This window comes from Dermacentor variabilis, chromosome 11 (assembly GCF_050947875.1).
Source record: "Dermacentor variabilis isolate Ectoservices chromosome 11, ASM5094787v1, whole genome shotgun sequence".
Classification (NCBI taxonomy): domain Eukaryota; kingdom Metazoa; phylum Arthropoda; class Arachnida; order Ixodida; family Ixodidae; genus Dermacentor; species Dermacentor variabilis.
This window is the reverse complement of record NC_134578.1, coordinates 100,663,818-100,682,368: the sequence shown is the minus strand read 5'-3', so window position 1 is coordinate 100,682,368 and position 18,551 is coordinate 100,663,818. Positions and strand designations below refer to the sequence as shown.

Sequence of the window (18,551 nt, the reverse complement as noted above, 5' to 3'; positions counted from 1 at the left end):
AGAAGAGGAGGCTAGCCAGGTGACAGCAGCAAGTACCTATATATATAACAAAGCTGTTAGGTCGTCCATTTCACGATCACAAGGGGCGTCACAATCGATGGAAGGCACGCCGCTACCCTTGGCGAAGGAAAAGTTCGAGATCGACGCTTGCCGGACCTCCCTTGAAAAGGAAATGCAGTGTCCCAAGGAACTTCGCACAGTGCTCCAGCTTCGTCGTGACGGAACGCGGTCATGTCATTTTTCGTCGACCAGCGTTCCTTCTCTTGTGGCTTACCAGGCATCTACGTGGAAATTGCTTTGAAACAATAAATTCTTGCCTTTCATTGTGCAACAACTCCAGCAACTCGCCTCGGTTCTAATTTCTAACCTCAACCTCTGATGGTTGCTACATCTTCAAGTGCATCAGAAGGCATTTTACAGTGGAACTATCGCGACATGACTTAGAAGTTCGGAGAGCTGCGCCAGCTTCTAAAATATCGGAAGCTGCTTGTTTGGGCTCTAATGCTTCAAGAATCGAACGGCCTGTCACCCATTTTCGGATTTGTGGCATTCTCATTGTCTTCTTTGTTGGACCATAGAAGGGCGAAGCTTAATATACCTCTAGGAAAGACAGTATTTGTACCATCCACTCTTCATCAGAGCCCCGTTGGGCTTTCATGGTTGTACCCTTTATGGGAAGAAGTTGTGATGGGTGCCTCTAAGACAGAATCATCCTGGCTACCCCATTATTGTAGCACGAGAATATGACGCGCTCCCCACCATATGGTGTTACGCCATTTTCACTGCGCGCGGTATGCGTGTGCTGGGTACATTTGGGAACGCCCAGTTTACGCTGCATAATATTGTATCAGCGCCTACCCGCTGAAGTGTCCACCCTCGCGCACGCAAAAAACTCACCATGCTTGTCTTGCTAGCAAGAAAAGATGACCGTGTCGTGGCCCTGTGAACCCCACATCTGGGGTAGAAGCCACCGTCCTATTCACCTTGGCTCAACTTAGGTCGGACCACGCCGCCTCCGCCTGCTGCATCAAGTGGTGGATTGGGATCGATACCGGGCGGTATCAGAAAACACTGTTTCCAAGTTTCTGCGGGAGCCGTCCCATTGTGTTAGTGCGACACTAGTTCAAGCAACAGGTACGTCATGGGTTGAAGAATCGCGAACCACTCCACATTTGCAACTTCTACTTCTCTACGCGTCCCTTCGGCAAGCAGAACTTGCATCCGCACACGACACTACATCAACTACCATTCGGTTGGAGGTCCGACGCCTTAGCAGTAGCTCGGTGCCATGAACACCACATTGAACTTGGCTGCTGGACAGACTGATGCTCTTCTCTCGGCTGTTACTCCCCAATGCATCTATTTGGCGCGCCTTCAAAGCAATGTAGCGCGCTTGGTACCCTCCAGGTCCCGTAAGCTGCGCCTTGTTAGCATCTTGCCTGCCACCAGTGGTATTCGCTGAAACTGTGGTCTGAACGTTTTTAACTTGCTTTGGGCACAGAACCGCCTCCTCTGTTCTTCAAGATGGCCTTCCAATGAATGCAGGCAAGGGGCCTACGCTTGCTGACATGAGGGTATACAAGCTGCGTTCGCTATAGGGAATTTTTTAGCAGCAATATACCTGTCGAAGCCATGAAATGCACCAAGATCGAATGGTATACCGTATAACACACCGAAGGCAAGGTTCTCAATGTGTTGCTGTGCGCCATAAACGAAGCTTGGTCTACAGAATCCCTTCCTGATTCCTGACGGCATGCATAATTTCTTCCTGTTCCCATAGACAGAAACCACTCAGAAGATATCGCTCATATGCGCCCAATGCATATGCTCGCGACACGTACTACATAGGGGCTCGAGCAATATTCCTTGTATTAACGTGGTCAAATCGGATTCCGTCCCCATCTGGGCACAGAGGATGACCTTGCGTAGCTTTCTGGTATGGTTCTCATTCTTGGCCCCTCCCGAAGAATTCGCACCATTCTGGCAATGGACATACGAAAAGTGTGCCATCATTTGAGCCACGAAGCAATAAGGCTAATGAAAATTATTTCACAGTGCATTACTTTACCCAAATGGAGAATAATTACGATTACATTATTCCGCCCGATAAGAACAATTACATGTAATTAGGTTCATCAATTAGAGCATTGCAACACGTCACTGCCATATTGTGAGCACACTGCGTGATACCCGACGCAATGAGCCATGGTGTGCCAACGCGGCTCCTCAGTCAATCATTCGTTGCATGATTACAAGATGAGCGACCACAAATAATGCTTACATATTACCTCACAATCGAATTGTCCAAGGTTGCTCTATCGTAAATGTTGTAAAAGCGGGAAATGTAGCCCACAAGGGTGACCCGCAAAAAAATTTTTGCTGCTTTTAAAAATTTATTTTGGAAATGTATTCGATGAAAATACGCACATTTAGGTGTGAAATAAATACGGAAGAAGGTGAAAAAATGAAAACCACTCGAAAATAGGGGACCAGTGTAGCCCTACCATATCTTCCTTTTTCTGTACTTTTGCTTTCAGAGACCTACCAATGCGTCACACTGCCGCCACCATGAATGACTGTCTCCATTATATAATGTAATCACCTGTAGAGGGCCTTGATAAAGGCAGTATCACGCTTAAGGAACTTACACTATTGTTACACAGCTTGCCACAATTGGTCGGAGGTTGTCAAGTCCAGAGATAACTTGGAAATGTTTACTTTTATATATCGCTGAACGTGCTCTATAATTTTAGTATCAGCAGCCTTCGCACACCATTGTATTTGCATTAACCTTGACTGATCCAAAGGCATACCACGTCTTTCGCAGTGGTAACGGGAGACAAGTCATGTTGGAAGAATATTGTCACGGTTCACTTGAGGCAAAGGCGGAGAGCAGTGTATTATTTACGTATTTACGTATGTAATCTAGACAATTAGAAGAAGCGTTCAGTTTGGGCTTCTTCCCTAGGACCCTCGCTTGCACACACGAGGTCGTCGTCTTCATCTTCAACGTTGTTGGGCGCAGATGGCGTCGCGGCATTTGCCCCCCTCCAGAAGGAGCATCGTCCCGATGCTCGGCGGGTAGCATCAGGTGTCCAGCAAACCAGAGAGTGTCCATGTCATTCAGAAAAATAAGGTTTCATGCGCACCACGTGCACAGCCTCAGGCAGGTCCTGACGGCTTCTCGAGCAGGATGGGCTGTCAGGAACGACTTCATAGTTGACGTCGCTAAGACGTCGTAGAACGTTGTATGGTCCAAAGGATCGGCCCAGAAGTTTCTCCGCGAGGCTTCGGTGGCGTATTGGAGCCCAAACCCAGACTCTTTGGCCATGCTGGTAGAGACACATCGATGGTGTTGACTGTAACGTCGGCCATCACGGTCTTGCTGGCTAGCTATGCGAACGCGCGCGAGCTGTCTTGCTTCTTCGGCGCGCTCTGTAATATCTGCGGCGTCAGTCTCGGAATCGCTGGAATCATGAGGAAGCATAGCATCCAGCATTGTAGTCACTTCTCGACCGTGTAGGAGGCTGAATGGCGTCATGCTTGTTGTTTCTTGCCGAGCCGTATTATAAGCAAACGTTACGTAGGGTAATATTTGGGCCCAGTTCTTGTGTTCCACATCAACATACATGCACAGCATGTCTGTGAAAATCTTGTTGAGGCGCTCCGTAAGTCCATTGCTTTGCGGGTGATAGGCTGTTATCCTTTTGCGTGCCGTGCCGCTAAGGGTGAGTACAGTTCGCAAAAGTTCAGCGGTGAACGCGGTTCCCCTGTCGATTACGATGACCGCTGGATCACCGTGCCTCAGGACGACGTTTTCGATGAAGAACTGTGCGGCCTCGGCTGCTGCGCTGCTAGGAAGTGCCTTGGTTTCAGCATATCGCGTGAGGTACTCTGTCGCGACTATGATTCACTTATTTCCGGCAGTAGATATTTGGAATGGGCTCAAAAGATCCATCCCAATTTGTGCAAACGGTGTTTCCGGCACTGGAACGGGATGTAATAGTCCAGCAGGTTTCGTAGGTAGCACTTTTCGTCGCGGACAGTCAAGGCACGTTCGAACGTAGTGCTTCACCTGTGCTGCGAGCCGTGCCCAATAATACTTTTCTTTTATGCGTGCTAATGTTCTTGTGTAGCCTAAGTGACCTGAGGTAGCATCTTAACAGGCCTGCAAAATTTTATTGCGCAGAGTTTTAGGGACGGCTAGTAGGTATCTATTCCCTGTTGATGAGAAGTTCCTCCTGAAACGAACACTGTTGCATAGGCGGAATGATGACAGGTGCCTTGAGAACAATCTGGGCTTGTTTTTGGTGCGGCCTTCCAAGAAATTAAATAGTGACGCGAACTCCTGGTCATCTTGCTGTTGTTGAGAGAAGGTGGCCGCATCAAGAACTCTTAAAAGCCTGCGGATTCGTCATCATCTCCGCCTGACGACTCTATCGGCGATCCGGAAAGGCAGTCAGCGTCTAAGTGCTGCCTTACCGATTCATAGACCACTGTAATGTCGTACTCTTGAAGCCGAAGGCTCCAGCGTGCCAAACGTGCAGATGGATCTTTCATGTTGGTCGACCAGCAGAGAGAATGGTGGTCACTTATAACTTGAAATGGGCGGCCGTATATGCACGGGCGGAACTTGGTAACTGCCCGTACTACAGCCAAGCATTCCTTCTCTGTGGCGGAGTAGTTCGACTCGCCACGTGACAAAGTTCTACTCGCGTAAGCGATGACTCGCTCAGCTCCGTCTTGCGGCTGAACAAGGGCCGCGCCACGACCTACGTTGCTGGCATCGGTGTGGATCATTGTCGGTGCATCCACGTCAAAGTGGGCAAGAACAGGCGGAGTTTGTAGACGATGCTGCAACTCGTTAAATGCCGCCTCCTGCTCCTCGCCCCACACAAACGTGAGATCTTCTATGGTTAAGCAGGTGAGCGGTGAGGCGATGCGTGCAAAACCCGCAATAAATCGCCGGTAATATGCGCATATGCCCAGGAAGCGTCTGACTGCCCTTTGTTTGTAGGCCTTGAAAAGGCAGCCTGTAGTCTGAAAAGGCAAAAGGCAGTCGGTAGGGCTGCCTTTTGTCTGTAGCTCTTCGCAGGCCTCGGTCCTGCGAAGCTGGGGTCGCCTGAAATGCTCCCTCTTTATCCAGGCAGCTATAGGTGGCCGCTGGTGGTACTGCTGTACCGGCACGGTAGAAAGCGGGCGACGGACAGCGTCTGTGTAGCTACATGCGCGTGGCTCGAAGCGCGGTTCGGAGCACAGTTCAAGAAGTGGCTCAGGAGATGCTAATGCTTGCCGAATTTCTTGGCGAACAGCTTCAGCGACCGGAGCAACAGTAAACTCCTTCGGTGTCACAGTTTGCTTCGCAATCTCCCAGCGCACAATGTCTCTTATTAGTTGACGCAGCGAGGTCTCGTCTGTCACTGTGAGTACTGCGGCTCGTGCAGGTGCATCATTAGTCAGGCGTTTGTATTGCCGACAAAGCTGCTGGAGCGCCCGCTCGATTGCTGTGGCTTCCTGAATGAACTATTTCACTGTTGTAGGCGGGTTACGCGCGAGCGAATAGGTGTTCTTTGATGTCGCACATGAGAGGGCTCAGCTTCTTCAAATTCGGCATGTTGGGATCCGCGCGGCGAAACAAACGAGACATGTCCACAGCAGACATGGAGACACTTTCGTTGGGCTTCTGAATGCGCAACTCGAGAAGGCGTTGTGCATTCCCTCGGCGATCAGTGCTTCCGAAGGTGTCAAGTAGCCGACGGCAAAATTCGTCCAAGGTTGTCAAATGTGCCTCGCACTTTTGGAACCACGTCCTTGCGCGAGGACACATTGGCAAGCTTCTGGTCCGGACGCCACTGATTGACTTCAGCTACGCATTCGTACTGGTCCAGCCAGTCTTCGGCGTCTTCGTACGTGTCACCGTGGAAGCTTGTGGGGAATAGATTGTTTTGGACAGTCACCTGTGTTGGACTTGCAAGCGTCATTTCCTGAGTCGGTGAGGTCGCTGACGAAGTTCGTTGCAAGAGACCGAATTCCGGGCACAGACGTTGCAGTCGGCGGCTTGCGCGGTGCACAGGTGTCTCGACGCGTGGATGGTGTCTTGAAGGGCTGGATGAAGGGCTACTCGCAGTAGTCCTCCCTATCATTATGCGACGGTGCGATATCCAGCACCTCCACCAGTGTCACGGCTCACTTGAGACAAAGGCGGCAGCAGTATTTAATCTACAGAATTAGAACAAGCATTCAGTTTAGGCTTCTTCTTCTCTAGCACCCTCGCTTGCACACACGAGGTCGTCGTCTTCGCTGTCAACGTTGTTGGGCACAGCTGGCGTCCCGGCAATGTATTACCCATCTGGATGCGGTGATTCAACACGTACGCAATCACGTGCTCGAACAATGTGCAAATAATCAACACAGATAAACATCCGATCAATTCTTGCCAGTGACCTAGGCCATCATGTGAATTCGCCCCCACCAAAACGTTCACAGACGGACATCCACCGGTGCTTTCTGCCTAGACTAAAGCGTGTGCTCTCTCTCCGCCACATTCTCTTTTGTTGATCCCTGCGGCTTCAAAATGCAGACTCATCTGAGAAATCCACATATTTCCACTCCTCCTTGTTCCAGCTAAAGTGTTCGCTAGCAAACCTCAGGTGACCTGCCTGAGGTTTGCCTGAGCAGGCCTGAGCAGGATTGCGAAGTCTAGTGACTTCGTAATCCTGCTTCACTGAGCCTTCGCAGTACTTCGCTATCACTCAAATATTCCCGGCCGTGAGCATTTCACATTGTCTTTGCAATTTCAAATGGCTTCTCGTTCACTGCAGCAACATTGCAAAAATCACGGTCAGCCGAACTTGAATGATGACGTCTCTGGTGCGGCGCATCGCTTATGCCTCCTTCGTTTTGGCAAGCCTGGTCAATGCTGTTGACGGTGTTTAATGGACCCCTTATCACGAGAGCAATATTACACTGCGCAAGACCTCTTTTAGAGATTTCTATGCAATCCTCACGATGTTTAAGGGGAACTCGAGACATCGGAATGGCTGCCGGATCACATTTCACTGTTTTGCGTTGGTGACTGTAGTGTTCTACATAAGTGGTTCCGAGAAAACAGTGAATCAGGCCTGAACAAGACAAATTCACACAAGCGACTTCTCACCCATCATTTTTTTTCATCGTTATTCTATTTGTCCATCGTCTTGGGTTCCAATGTCTCCGCGCCGCTGTTCATTGTGCCACGGACAACTCCTCGGGTCAATAACACAATCGGTTTAAAATTTGAGAAACATCTAAAAGTGCATTCAAACGGTTGCACATGGAAAATGAATGAAAAAGCATGAAAGAAATAAACATGACTCGCTGTAAGTCACTGCGACACATATCCGACACTGGCCACTGTTGGCGGCTACTGAAATGCCCTAAGCTGTCATTATTGACAAACGCAGAGGTGCTGGAAGTGCCAAAAGCTAGCGGAAGAGCGCCCCCCTTTCCACAGAGTTTTTGACGGCCCCATCAGCGCATCGCTCTAACTCGGTTTCGAGGCTATCTAATCCGCGTTTACGTGTTCCTGTTTATATTGCTAACGTTAGTACATATGTTTAAAAACGGTATACACACACATATATATATATATATATATATATATATATATATATAATAGTACAGGTAAATGAATATACATTGAAGTGGGGTTTTAGGTTGAGTGGTTGGCCTCAAACATTTTTTTGGCTCATGTGATCAGCAAATTTATTATGAACAAACTACGATGAAGCACGTGCCACTAGATAACGTAGTAATTCATAATTTTAAGTGTATGACAACAATGTATTATTTTTTCTGTGTTGTGCGTTCGTTTCGCTACCTCGCAGTGCTTCCCTTTCTACGAGGATTGTGATTTCTCTTTCGCGATTGCACAAGATTCACGCTCAGCAATTCATGCAATGCTTTAAGCACTCAGTGATTCTCAGAGTGGTAGTTTTTTTGCGCCGAGTGTACCGCTAGTAAGTTCTTCGTAAGAATATGACGGTGTTTGTTGGAGTAGTGCTGCCCAGGCACCTGAACATACCAAGAGAGGAGCCAGTGAAATTTCTATATTTTTACTGTAATTCACAGCGTGTTCAGCGGACTTGTAATCTGTGTTGCTATGTAACTAAGCGAAGTTTGATCAGCCCGCTAACATACTCTTGCAGTGGGAACTATCGCTTTTTTACATTCAGGAAAATAACATTGCTAATCCGCCATCAAGCGAGCAGGAAACTTAAAACCATAACATGTGTCAAATGAAGTACTTTTCTCTGGTCGAATAATGACACAAAATTTCACGTGCGCCAGAAGAGGACCCAGCGCATGACTGAAACAATATCGCATACTAAAAGAACTGAGTGGCATGGTATGACGGTATCAAATGAAAACAGCCGATTTAGGGTAATAAGACATCAAACAAACGAGCAATGAATCGGGTGTATTTTTTTATCACTCACACACATTTACGACAGCCTTTGTAAGCAGGCATTTTCGATCCTGTGAGAGCTGCTCCTTAGCCGGGCTGTTCGTTAACGAATTTCGTTATCACATGAAATTTTCAACAAATGCTAGGTGTCTAGAGGTGAGAAGTAGAAAAGAAGCCCCAGCGGAGGCCTCTTTGCGAGAGCGAGAGTATTCGAGGGCGAGAGGATTCGCTGCATTGTTAACGGTGCAAAACAAACACATTGTGCAGTGCTCCAGTCGGTGCTCCTCAATGTGATTACATGCGCGATACCCAAGTTCTTGATTCGAGCACATGCACTCTGTCATAGACACAGTGACCTCATTGTGCACTAGGCCGGACTGCGGACAGCAGAAAAATGTTGATTCGGCCAAATACCCAGGATCTCCTGTCTGCTCAGCAAGACAGAAGTCATCACATAGCTAATGGCTAAGCCTACCAGATGGCGTCAGTCACCGCGCAAGTGTCTGCTGTGCGAGACCGTCTAATCATTCATGTCTGCCTACGTAGCAAATGAAATACTCCGTATGCGACATTGGTGCGCGGACAAAGTTTAACAAGTTGGACTGTGCCAACACAGTAGTATCCGGATGTTCACTCTATGTTTAGTCGCCTTGAGCGACGTGATTTGCAATGGAAATTATTACAATAAACAAGTTTATGATAATCACATGTTGCATTTCGATGGGGACGAAATGTGAAAACAGCCGTGTGCTTATATTTAGGTGCACGATAAAGAACCCCAGGTGGTCTAAATTTCCGGAGTCCTCCACTACAGCGTGTCTCCTAATTAGAAAGTGGTTTCGGCACGTAAAACCCCATAATTTTTAATACTCACATGTGAACTTGTTTATCTTTCTCCCGTGTTCGCTTTCCTGCGGCTTACATATTTTAAACGCTATCGCTTCGAACAGGATGCGCCTGGCGTCAACAGAAGTTTCTCGAATGTTATCCGTGATTCTATTCGTTGTCTGTTGACATCAAAATTTGTGTGACCTGAATGTATCCAAAATGTGAATTGTTTAGTACATTCTGGAATGCACGCGGGCACAAGCGATTACGGTAAACCATTGGACGAGTCCTGTATAAAAGCAGAAGCGCTTGACGTGGAAATCAGATTTTAACGATAGACGGCTGTGCTTGCCAATATCGTTGTGTTCCGGGTATCACATGCACTCGTGAAACAGGTTAGCCCAATATAAATTAAGCATGGTGATAAATAGATCTGCTATTGTGTTCTCGAACATCACTACAGCCTGACAGTAATAACGCGAAAAAGAAACTAACCGAACGCGCCTGAAGTATTTTCCCGAGCTCAGATTCAGCACGCTAAAATGTAAATTTAGTGCTATTAGCTTAAGAGATGCCAGTAAATTTACAGTGTTTTTCTTTTGCTGGGGTCCGTTTATTTCTTCTAGGCATGCACCTTGAAAGTGGCCCGAGAACGCGGTGCCGATCTACAAGCCCTTGACGACGAAATCGGATTTATGCGAAAAGCAGCGCTATCATTTGGATGGACCTGAGTGAAAAATATTTGCTTACAAGAGCTGGCACAAACATCAAGTTGACTAGATTGCTCTTCAACACCGAGCAACTCCGCAAGCTCTATTAATAAAAATAACCTGGAGAAGTAGTCATCGGTGGTACTTCAGAATTCGAATAAAAGGCACTATTGAGAACTGCTAAAGCGTGCCGGTGAAATTTGTTGTATGTCACCCCATTCGCAATGATCGGAACGTGTCACATGCACAGAACACGAATCTCAACATCAAAGAAGGAAGAAAACGGAAATTCGTGGCAATAAAATATTCAATTTCACAATAAAGTTTGTATTTAGGCCGCCAGGAAATGTAAATTTTGTCATTCAGCCCCAATTGGCTGAATGGTATTGATAAAAATTATAAAAATTGCATCACACTCTCGCATAAAACTAACGTGCCACCAAATTACAAACAAGCACTTATATTCATTTTCTAAGCAGGGACTTTCGCTTTGTTTCACTGTAGTACGGACATGCATGCATTTTCACGCGTGTACAAGTTGCCACGACAAGCCGATGAGTTGCATTTATTGCTAAACTACCCCACACACACTGCATACTACGGACAGGAACGAAACACTCCCTGGTATTTAGACCACGGCTAAGCAGCCAGAATCAGAGCACTACAGAAGCGCCTCCGGCTGAAGGCGTTTGGTGTGTTGCGAAACCATCGACCCGAGCACGTGGGAGCCTGACCCTCCTGTTCTTTGCCATACGTGAGAACCTGCCGGTTGAGCGGAGGCAACACATCACTTTGGCATATGCTTCACGTAGACGGCCCCACAACATCAACCCACCCGGTAGAAAATCATCCTCAACTTTAGTTCTATATACAAGTTCTGCTGTCTCTTTTTTTCAGTGAAGGTGAACTGTAGGCAAATGTCTAAAATCTCATAATTAGCAGAGAAATTGAGAACTCGAGTACTACTACTGCTGAACAGCAAGAGATAAGCGTAGATGTAGAACCATCAAATAAGGCGTAGGCGCGAACTCTAAGTGCTTTACATGTTATCCGAGTAAATTCTGCAATAGAGGTATGCTGTATGCGTGAGGAGCCGTAATCGCTCCGAAGCGATACTTCCAGTTTCCTACAGTGTTGCACTGCTGTGATAATCTTGACAAGATTTTGCTTATCTCTTGTTGGTATTCATTATATATAGCTAATCATATTAGTACAATATTATTACGTTTAGGTAAGTGTAACTTTATAGGTGATTGCGATGAGTATGAGACATATCAACACTGTACAATAATAGTCTTCTCCAGCATCTCTGAAAACAAATATAAATGAATTTATTTTGTGCACCTATACATTGTGTGGTAGAAAATTGCCTTCGATAATATTGAAACTGCACTGGAAGTGTTCCATGCGAAAGTTGCCTCTTAGGTGCTTTACAGAACAGACCTGGTATAAAAGTGGTAATACGTTTAAATATGTGTCGCGGTTTTATGAAGTAAAAAACACATTCAGGTTATTTCGCTGAAGGTTGGCACATCTTTTTATGAACCACCATCATTCCTTCCCACCTTCGCAGGTGTACTGTGGATTTACACAATAAACTCTATTGATGTTTGTAGTAGATAACAGCCACTATAATCTTCAGTAGTGCCTGTCTTGATAAAATTTGTGTGCCTTTTTGCAAATTTAACTTATTCCTGCACCTATAATGCTTGATACAGTAAGATCGATAAGTTTTCTTTGAACGGGAAGTTTCTTCATTCTCATATTTTCATGCAGTTTGTTCAAGTCCGTGCGCCATCTAGTTCAAGATATTGTTGCCCGCAAGAAATGGTGGTTTCTTGCATATGGTTCACATGTTCTATAGTCGCCTTTGCCAGTACATATCATGGATCCTGAATCAGCTTGCAAAACACAACTGCCCCGTGAGAAATTCGCTTAATATTGTTGTGTAATATTGTGCTAATTTGTGTACTAGTTATATTCAGCTCGGTTCTTATCCCATTCTTGCCAAGATGGTTCGGTGCGCCCTTGACACTGTGGATGTAGTGTAACAAAATCTAATAAGACTGTGTCATAAACTTCATTGCGCGCTCCACTTCGCACCATTTTTCAGGCGTCAAACACTAAACATTGCCTGGCCTCTGTGAAACTGTTTCTTAACGTGCAGCATTTTGCGCCTTCGTGAAATAACGTTAGAATTTCGACATAGCTTGTGAACAGTATTAGCAATGACATTGCATGACTTTATAGTTGTGACATACATCGCATTGCCACACACATGCAATTTAAGAGACTACAGCAATCTTGGTAACACTTAATTGTTGCCATTAGTTTGAATACCGTTTCGTACCAGTAACTAAAGATTGCATCTTTGGAATTAGAGTGATGCTTTAGTGTCTTAGCGCGTCAGGTAGCGTTTTTCCATAGCCGTTTTCGAGTAACTGTTTCACGGATCAATAAATGTGTCCACTGTAAACGTGGCTAGAAAGCAAAACATAGAGTGAGCGTCCTATCCGCTAGTGAAACCATTTGTCATTGCTATTACCCTCGATGTTGTTTTTTTCATTCTCCCCGAGCAGCACCTTTACGTGGAAAAGCGAACTTATCATCGATAATACCGCAACTGAGGTTTTTCCACCAAAACGCAAGAAGTATAACAGCCCATGTGATGCCAGGGGGCCCTCCATGTCCGCAGAGGAAGCGTTACGAGTATAATGCCATTTAACATTGGCGTTTTTGGGCTGTATTAGTACGGCAAACTAGAGGTAACCTAACATGAACCCTGTAGTGTCGTTCGAAAGACATTACATAATTTCAAATGCTGTTAAGTCGAGCAGGAGTAGAAAAAAATTAGAATTATGTGCCAGTTGTAGCAGTGAACTTTAAAACATGAAAAATTCCCTCCACCACAACAGCGCAGACTATATGAGCCTAAGTAATGTTCCCGGCAGAAAAACCGCTCGACGGTTTATGCGAGCGTTCGTCTCCTCGGCACTAAGTAAACGCTTCGGCGCCATTCCGGGTTGTAGCATTTTAGCTCACAAAACTGCCTCTTTCTCTCTCTTTTTCTTCGTTAACATTCTGCCCACCTCTTCCCTCTACTGTCCTTGTTGTAGCGGATGAGCGCGGAGACTAGCGCGACAGATCCTGCACTCCATTTGTGGGGGTCACGCATTGTTACGGCGTCCAGCGAACATTGTGCACATGCCACGTGGCGTAAATGTTGCCAACAACTTGGGGGTCGTCTTTGTGCCGCACTCCTGTGATGTACTAACACGATAGTGTTAATTGCCCTGTATCGCTGAAAATACGGTGTGTACGACGCGAGCGTCTCTCGACGAATAACTCTGAACGACAACCGTGCAGGCCCTCCACGTGGCGCATACCTTTTCTTATAGTGTTTAGAACGTATGTATGCGCACTTTACAACAATGGCTACCAGGCCAGAGCGCGTTAGGTCCATGCCAACCTCTCTGCCTTCGTTCAAATACATTCTCTCTCTCTTACAAAGCCTTCCTTCGGAATTTTGTGAATGACAGCTCACAAACAAATGTCAAGAAGCAAAACACCGACAGCGTGTGCCTTTTATGCTTTTCTGCCGTGGCCCAGTCTCGACCACGTCGTCTGTCGTAGCAGCAGCAGCAGCAGCGTAAAGTTGAAAAAAGAAGCAATGAAAGGTTCGTTTCAAAAAGATTATACATGTGCTCAAAGCACATGAATGGCAATCTTGACGTTGATTCCGGACGCAAACAAACCCTTATTTGCTACCATCCAATAGAGTGTCGTGGCGAGCATGAAAGAAGAAGCTATTGGACTCAAAGAAAAACATAGTCTATTAGACATTGGGCAGAAGTTCACATCGCATAATTAATGTCACTGCCTATCACAGCAGCATCCTTTCAATAGAATTATGCACTAAAGCTACTCGATGCACTCTGAAATGACAAATGAGAGCTCGCCACAAAGATATGAGCAAGCGTCATCTTCACTATCAGTTGTGGCCTCTGGACAATCGGCTGCAACAGCGCGTTCCGGCGCTTACCCACGTCAGCTGCAGCGTCACAAACAGAGAAACTTGTGCATGTAAGACTGCTACCCCCTTGTCATAGATATTCCTTCTTGCGTCCGCAGCTGTGTCGGCTGTTTAAGATTTGTTGAATGAATGAATGAATTAATGAATGAATGAATGAATGGTTTATTTCATCATCAGTTCAGCATACATATCCTGTGGTACAGCGGGAAGGGGTGGCGAAAAGGCAACTGATTGCCTGACAATGCGCCAATCCCCGCCCGTAAGCGTAAGTTGTGAATCAACTTACGCTTACGTTTGGCGCACGTACTGAAGTTCGCGATTGTGCTACCATTATATACTCGCCTATTTTTTTTTCATCTATAGCGCTGGTCTTACAGCGGCAGGCCTCGCAAGCTTTCTGTCTTAGGATCAGTTTCAACTTGGACTATTCACTTATCGTAACGTTTTACTTGCGTCAAAATTTGTTCGTAAGTTTGACTAGTAAAGTCCGCTGAACGCCAAGGACACCCTTGCTCTGACAAGCGACACAGAAAACCCTTTCTCGCAGGCAAGCTAGCTCGTTGAGGCTTGGCGCGTAGTGATCCGCAGTCGCACTCGAAGGTACAGACACATCAGACACACCACGAGTGCAACACGGCACTATAGATATACCACTGAAAATTCAAACAACTATTATATATGTGATGTACCTGCACGTAATTGCGTACATAATAGGCCGCCTATATATGTATAATGCAAAGAAATTAATTTCTTCGTATAACATGCTTCTATATATTTTATAATATTTTATACCACACTTCATATCACACGCACTTGCCTTATGAGACAATGACGAAAAGACGCTTTGCTTGGCTTAGATGTGAACGGGAGTCCAGTCCGCCTGTTTATTTTGATTTTTGCCCCGTGAAAGTCGTGATTATTTTTTATTATTTTATAATGAGCTAGAAAGTTCCGCCTATATTTATATAACTGTAAATTCACATTCCCTGGTGCAGTCTGGACATTTCCAAGAACAGCCACCGGATAAGGAAAAGATGGGTGGGTGCGGAATTTGAAATGGTATTCTCCTGACAGAATATGTATGCGCACTGTATGCTTCAATTTAGGAAAAAGCGATTATAACAAACAAGAATGCATATTCTAGCGAAAAAACAAAGACCTAATGACTCTATTATTTGAGCAGACAATCTAGTTTGTAGGATAACAGGTGCTTCAGGAGCTAATTTGTGACCTGAGCAGGATTGTTCATGAATGAGCGCTTCGAAGACTTCATAATGATAGGCGCGCTGAACGCAGCTAAACGAAGCTTACCTACACAGCAGGTGAAGGGATGTCGTAAAGTCGTAAACCTGCAAGCTACAATTCGGGGAGTCCAGAATTTGCAAAGCACTACATTCCAAGGGATAAAGGCATGTGCCGATACAATAAAATGGTAGATCAAAGTCAGAGACTAGGAACCTTTCATTCTACGCTAGTAGAGAAGGTACTGCACTTCGGGTATGTAATGGATCCTGTTCTAACTGTTGTCAAAGCTTCATGGAATACTACAGCTTCTCAGCAGGGTTATGAGAATGGTGGGCTCTATTGCTGAAACGTTCCAGTTGAGATGTATAATTGGGCTAGAAGAGCTGTGAAAGCTAGAAAAAGAAATTACATACGAAGCCAAACGATAGAGATAGAGAATTTTTTAATCTTGAAGAAGTTGAATCGACAGCTTCATTACTTTTCATGGCACTTGGAATTCTCCATAAAAACGTACATTCTTTCGTTGAAATGGGTCTTTCAAATCATTGTATTAGAATAAAAGTATTTATCATGTTTATTCAAAGCTCTTTATCTTGACGTACAGTTATTTATACTACATTAGAATCAGGACTCTCGTTTACCACAAAACAGCCCTCACTTCTCTGTAAGGAAAAAAAGAAGTTGTTTTATGAAACAGTTATTCCATGAAGTAGAGGAAAATTAATGCAACAAGTTTTCAGCATGCGGAGGTCGCTCACATCTTCAAGCCTTTAGAGAGTACGACATAGTAAAGATTATCCCTAGACAGACGCGAATGTTCTACATGTCGCCTTTATACGCAGTTTTCTGGCAAGCTGCAGCGTCAACTCCAAGGTATTAGGCTTCTCCGCAATGCAATCACCATCCAAAGGCTACATATTCTTGACCATCGTCTGCACCGTTACACACTATATTGTTCATGCTGGAGCATCATGTGCAGCAGGACGTGCACGTGAGAATTCCTTCTGTTTTCGCCTCTGCGCTAGCAATGATCTGCCAAACAGCTTTACGGCACTTATCCACACATTAAATCGAATTTGCGAGCAATTCCGGCCTTGTTTGCTTTCTTATAAAGTACGGGTCTGTGCTGTAGGCCTTCAGTAGACCTAATTTCTAAATCCTACATGCTCCTTTTCTTCCCTCTTTCCTTCTCTCCTCCACTTCCTTAGTTCAGATAACTGGCTAGAGGAGTCGACCAAATGCCAACCTCTGTTTATTTCCTGTCATTTATCTTTACTCTCTGTCGCTCTTTCTCAGCTTTTTAGCTTTTGCTGACTTTCAGCAAATTTCGTAGGGAGTGCCAAGCAAATGACAAAAAAAAGACATTGTGCCCGATTGTTCCAGATACATGTGTGGTCAACCAGTCGCGATAGCTGGGTTGTTATACCGCTTTAATGCTGAGGGCAACATCGCGGCTTAGACTACTAGCCTCTGCGGCCGCATTTCGATGGTAATGAAATGCGGGAAACGCTCCTGTACTTAGCTTGATGTGTGCGCTAGAGAGCTCTAGGTGGTAGAAGTTATACATCAGCTCTCCACTACGGTGACTTTGATAACCTCAGAGTTCATTTAAGATGATAAACCATATCATATCGTCTGCTTCAATGGTGATAATGTTGTACGAAAGACCACAATTAGTTTAGAAAAAGTTGTACCAAAAAAGTACGGAATGCTGAACAGCATTCTCAAAAATCAGATACTCCTAACGATGCGGCAGATCGTCGAACTCAAACCCTATTTTACGCAAAACACGGAATGGACTGCACCATAAAATCTCCAGAAATTCACGCCGAGAGAAACATGGGGTCCCAAAAGCGCTTGCCGAAGTAAGCTAGACTGACTCGAGGGCAATTCACATTATCTAAACATTATTTCATTGAAAGTAAAATCAGACATAATACATTATTTTAGATTATATGTAGTATTTAAAGGAATATAAAAAGTCTGTGCCTATTGACACGTGAACTCGTTTATCTTTTACGGTGAGCGTTTTTACCTTCTAAGAAATGTTATCGCTCAGTGCAGGACGAGTCTACATGTATCGGAAGTTTCTAGAACGTTATCGATGCTTCTATCCGCTGTGTGTTGTCACGGAACCTTGTGTAATCTGATTGCATGCATGCGCGACGTGAATGGCGTAGAACTTTGCGGAAGGCACGTGGGTCCAAGCGATTACTCTGGAAGATTCGACGGCTGATCTATAAAAGCCGACGCGCTTGACTCGTTGATCAAATTTTTGACGATCGCCCATTAGGTTCGCCGTTTTCGTTGAGCATTGAGCGTAGCCTGTTTTTCTGGGCGCAGGTTCGCCCAATAAAATTAGTTTCGCCATTCACAGTTTTCTCGCTGTGTCCCCAACCGTCACTACCACATGACATCTGGTGGAGGTGCTTTGCGTTCATGTACAAGACGCCCCCACGAAGCCGTGACGCAAGCCCGAACACGGAAAACAATAACAACGTTGCCAGGAACCAGCGAGGTAGCCGAAGGCTGCAAGGACTGCCCCCGGAGCACGGAACTTTGCCTGAGACGACCAGAAAGATCGCCGCCCAGTCAACCCAAATGGCAGCCCTAGCTTTCCCCATTGTGCTGGAGCAGCCCAGGGAGCCTCTCACGTTCCGTGGTTCAACATTCGAGGAGCCGTAAACCTGGCTTCAGACGTATGAGAGGGTCGCTGAATTTAGCAGTTAGAACAGCGACTACAAACTCTGACATGTTTTTTTCGCATTGGAAGACGCCGCCAGGACGTGGTTCGAGAACCAAGAAGCCGCCTTAACGACGTGGGACCTGTTCCGAAGCGGCTTCCTGCAGACATTCACAAGCGTCGTACACCGCGAACAAGCCCAAGAACTACTAGAAACCCGAGTGCAGCTATTTAATGAGACCACCGCTATCTTTACAGAAGTCCGCCTACTGATGCGTGGTATAAAGGAGGAACTTTTCGCCGGAATGGTGTGGAGCCCACCGAAGACCGTCGACGAGTTTCTTCGCGAGGCCAACAGCATTGAGAAGACACTGGGAATGCGGAACCGGCAATTCAACCGCCGCACGAACACGACGAACTACTCAAGAGTTCAGCCACTTGCCACCCACAATCTGCGCGAGACTGCGGGAGGAGCTACAGAAGCTGTTCCCTTCAGCACAGACTCAAATGGTTTCAATTGCCGACGCCATCCGTGAGGAGCGCCAACAACTCGGAGTAGCCCCTGGATTGCCGCAGCCTCAGCCGCAAGTGATAACATTTCTTAGA

The 18,551-nt window shown here is 45.9% G+C and overlaps 2 protein-coding genes across 2 annotated transcripts in view; both read left to right on the top strand.

Annotated features, from left to right (window-relative positions):
* LOC142564907 (uncharacterized) overlaps nucleotides 1-10,119 on the top strand; it is a 40,945-nt gene extending 30,826 nt beyond the window's left edge. Inside the window, exon 6 of the mRNA XM_075676108.1 lies at nucleotides 9,901-10,119. Coding sequence (XP_075532223.1) covers nucleotides 9,901-10,005 — 105 coding nt within the window. The 3' untranslated portion in view covers nucleotides 10,006-10,119. The remainder of the gene's footprint in view (nucleotides 1-9,900) is intronic.
* Nucleotides 10,120-15,461: 5,342 nt separating this feature from the next.
* The window catches only part of LOC142564906 (uncharacterized), a 42,082-nt gene continuing 38,992 nt past the window's right edge, over nucleotides 15,462-18,551 (top strand). The window contains exons 1-2 of the mRNA XM_075676107.1: nucleotides 15,462-15,514; nucleotides 16,105-16,253. Coding sequence (XP_075532222.1) covers nucleotides 16,154-16,253 — 100 coding nt within the window. The 5' untranslated portion in view covers nucleotides 15,462-15,514; nucleotides 16,105-16,153. The remainder of the gene's footprint in view (nucleotides 15,515-16,104; nucleotides 16,254-18,551) is intronic.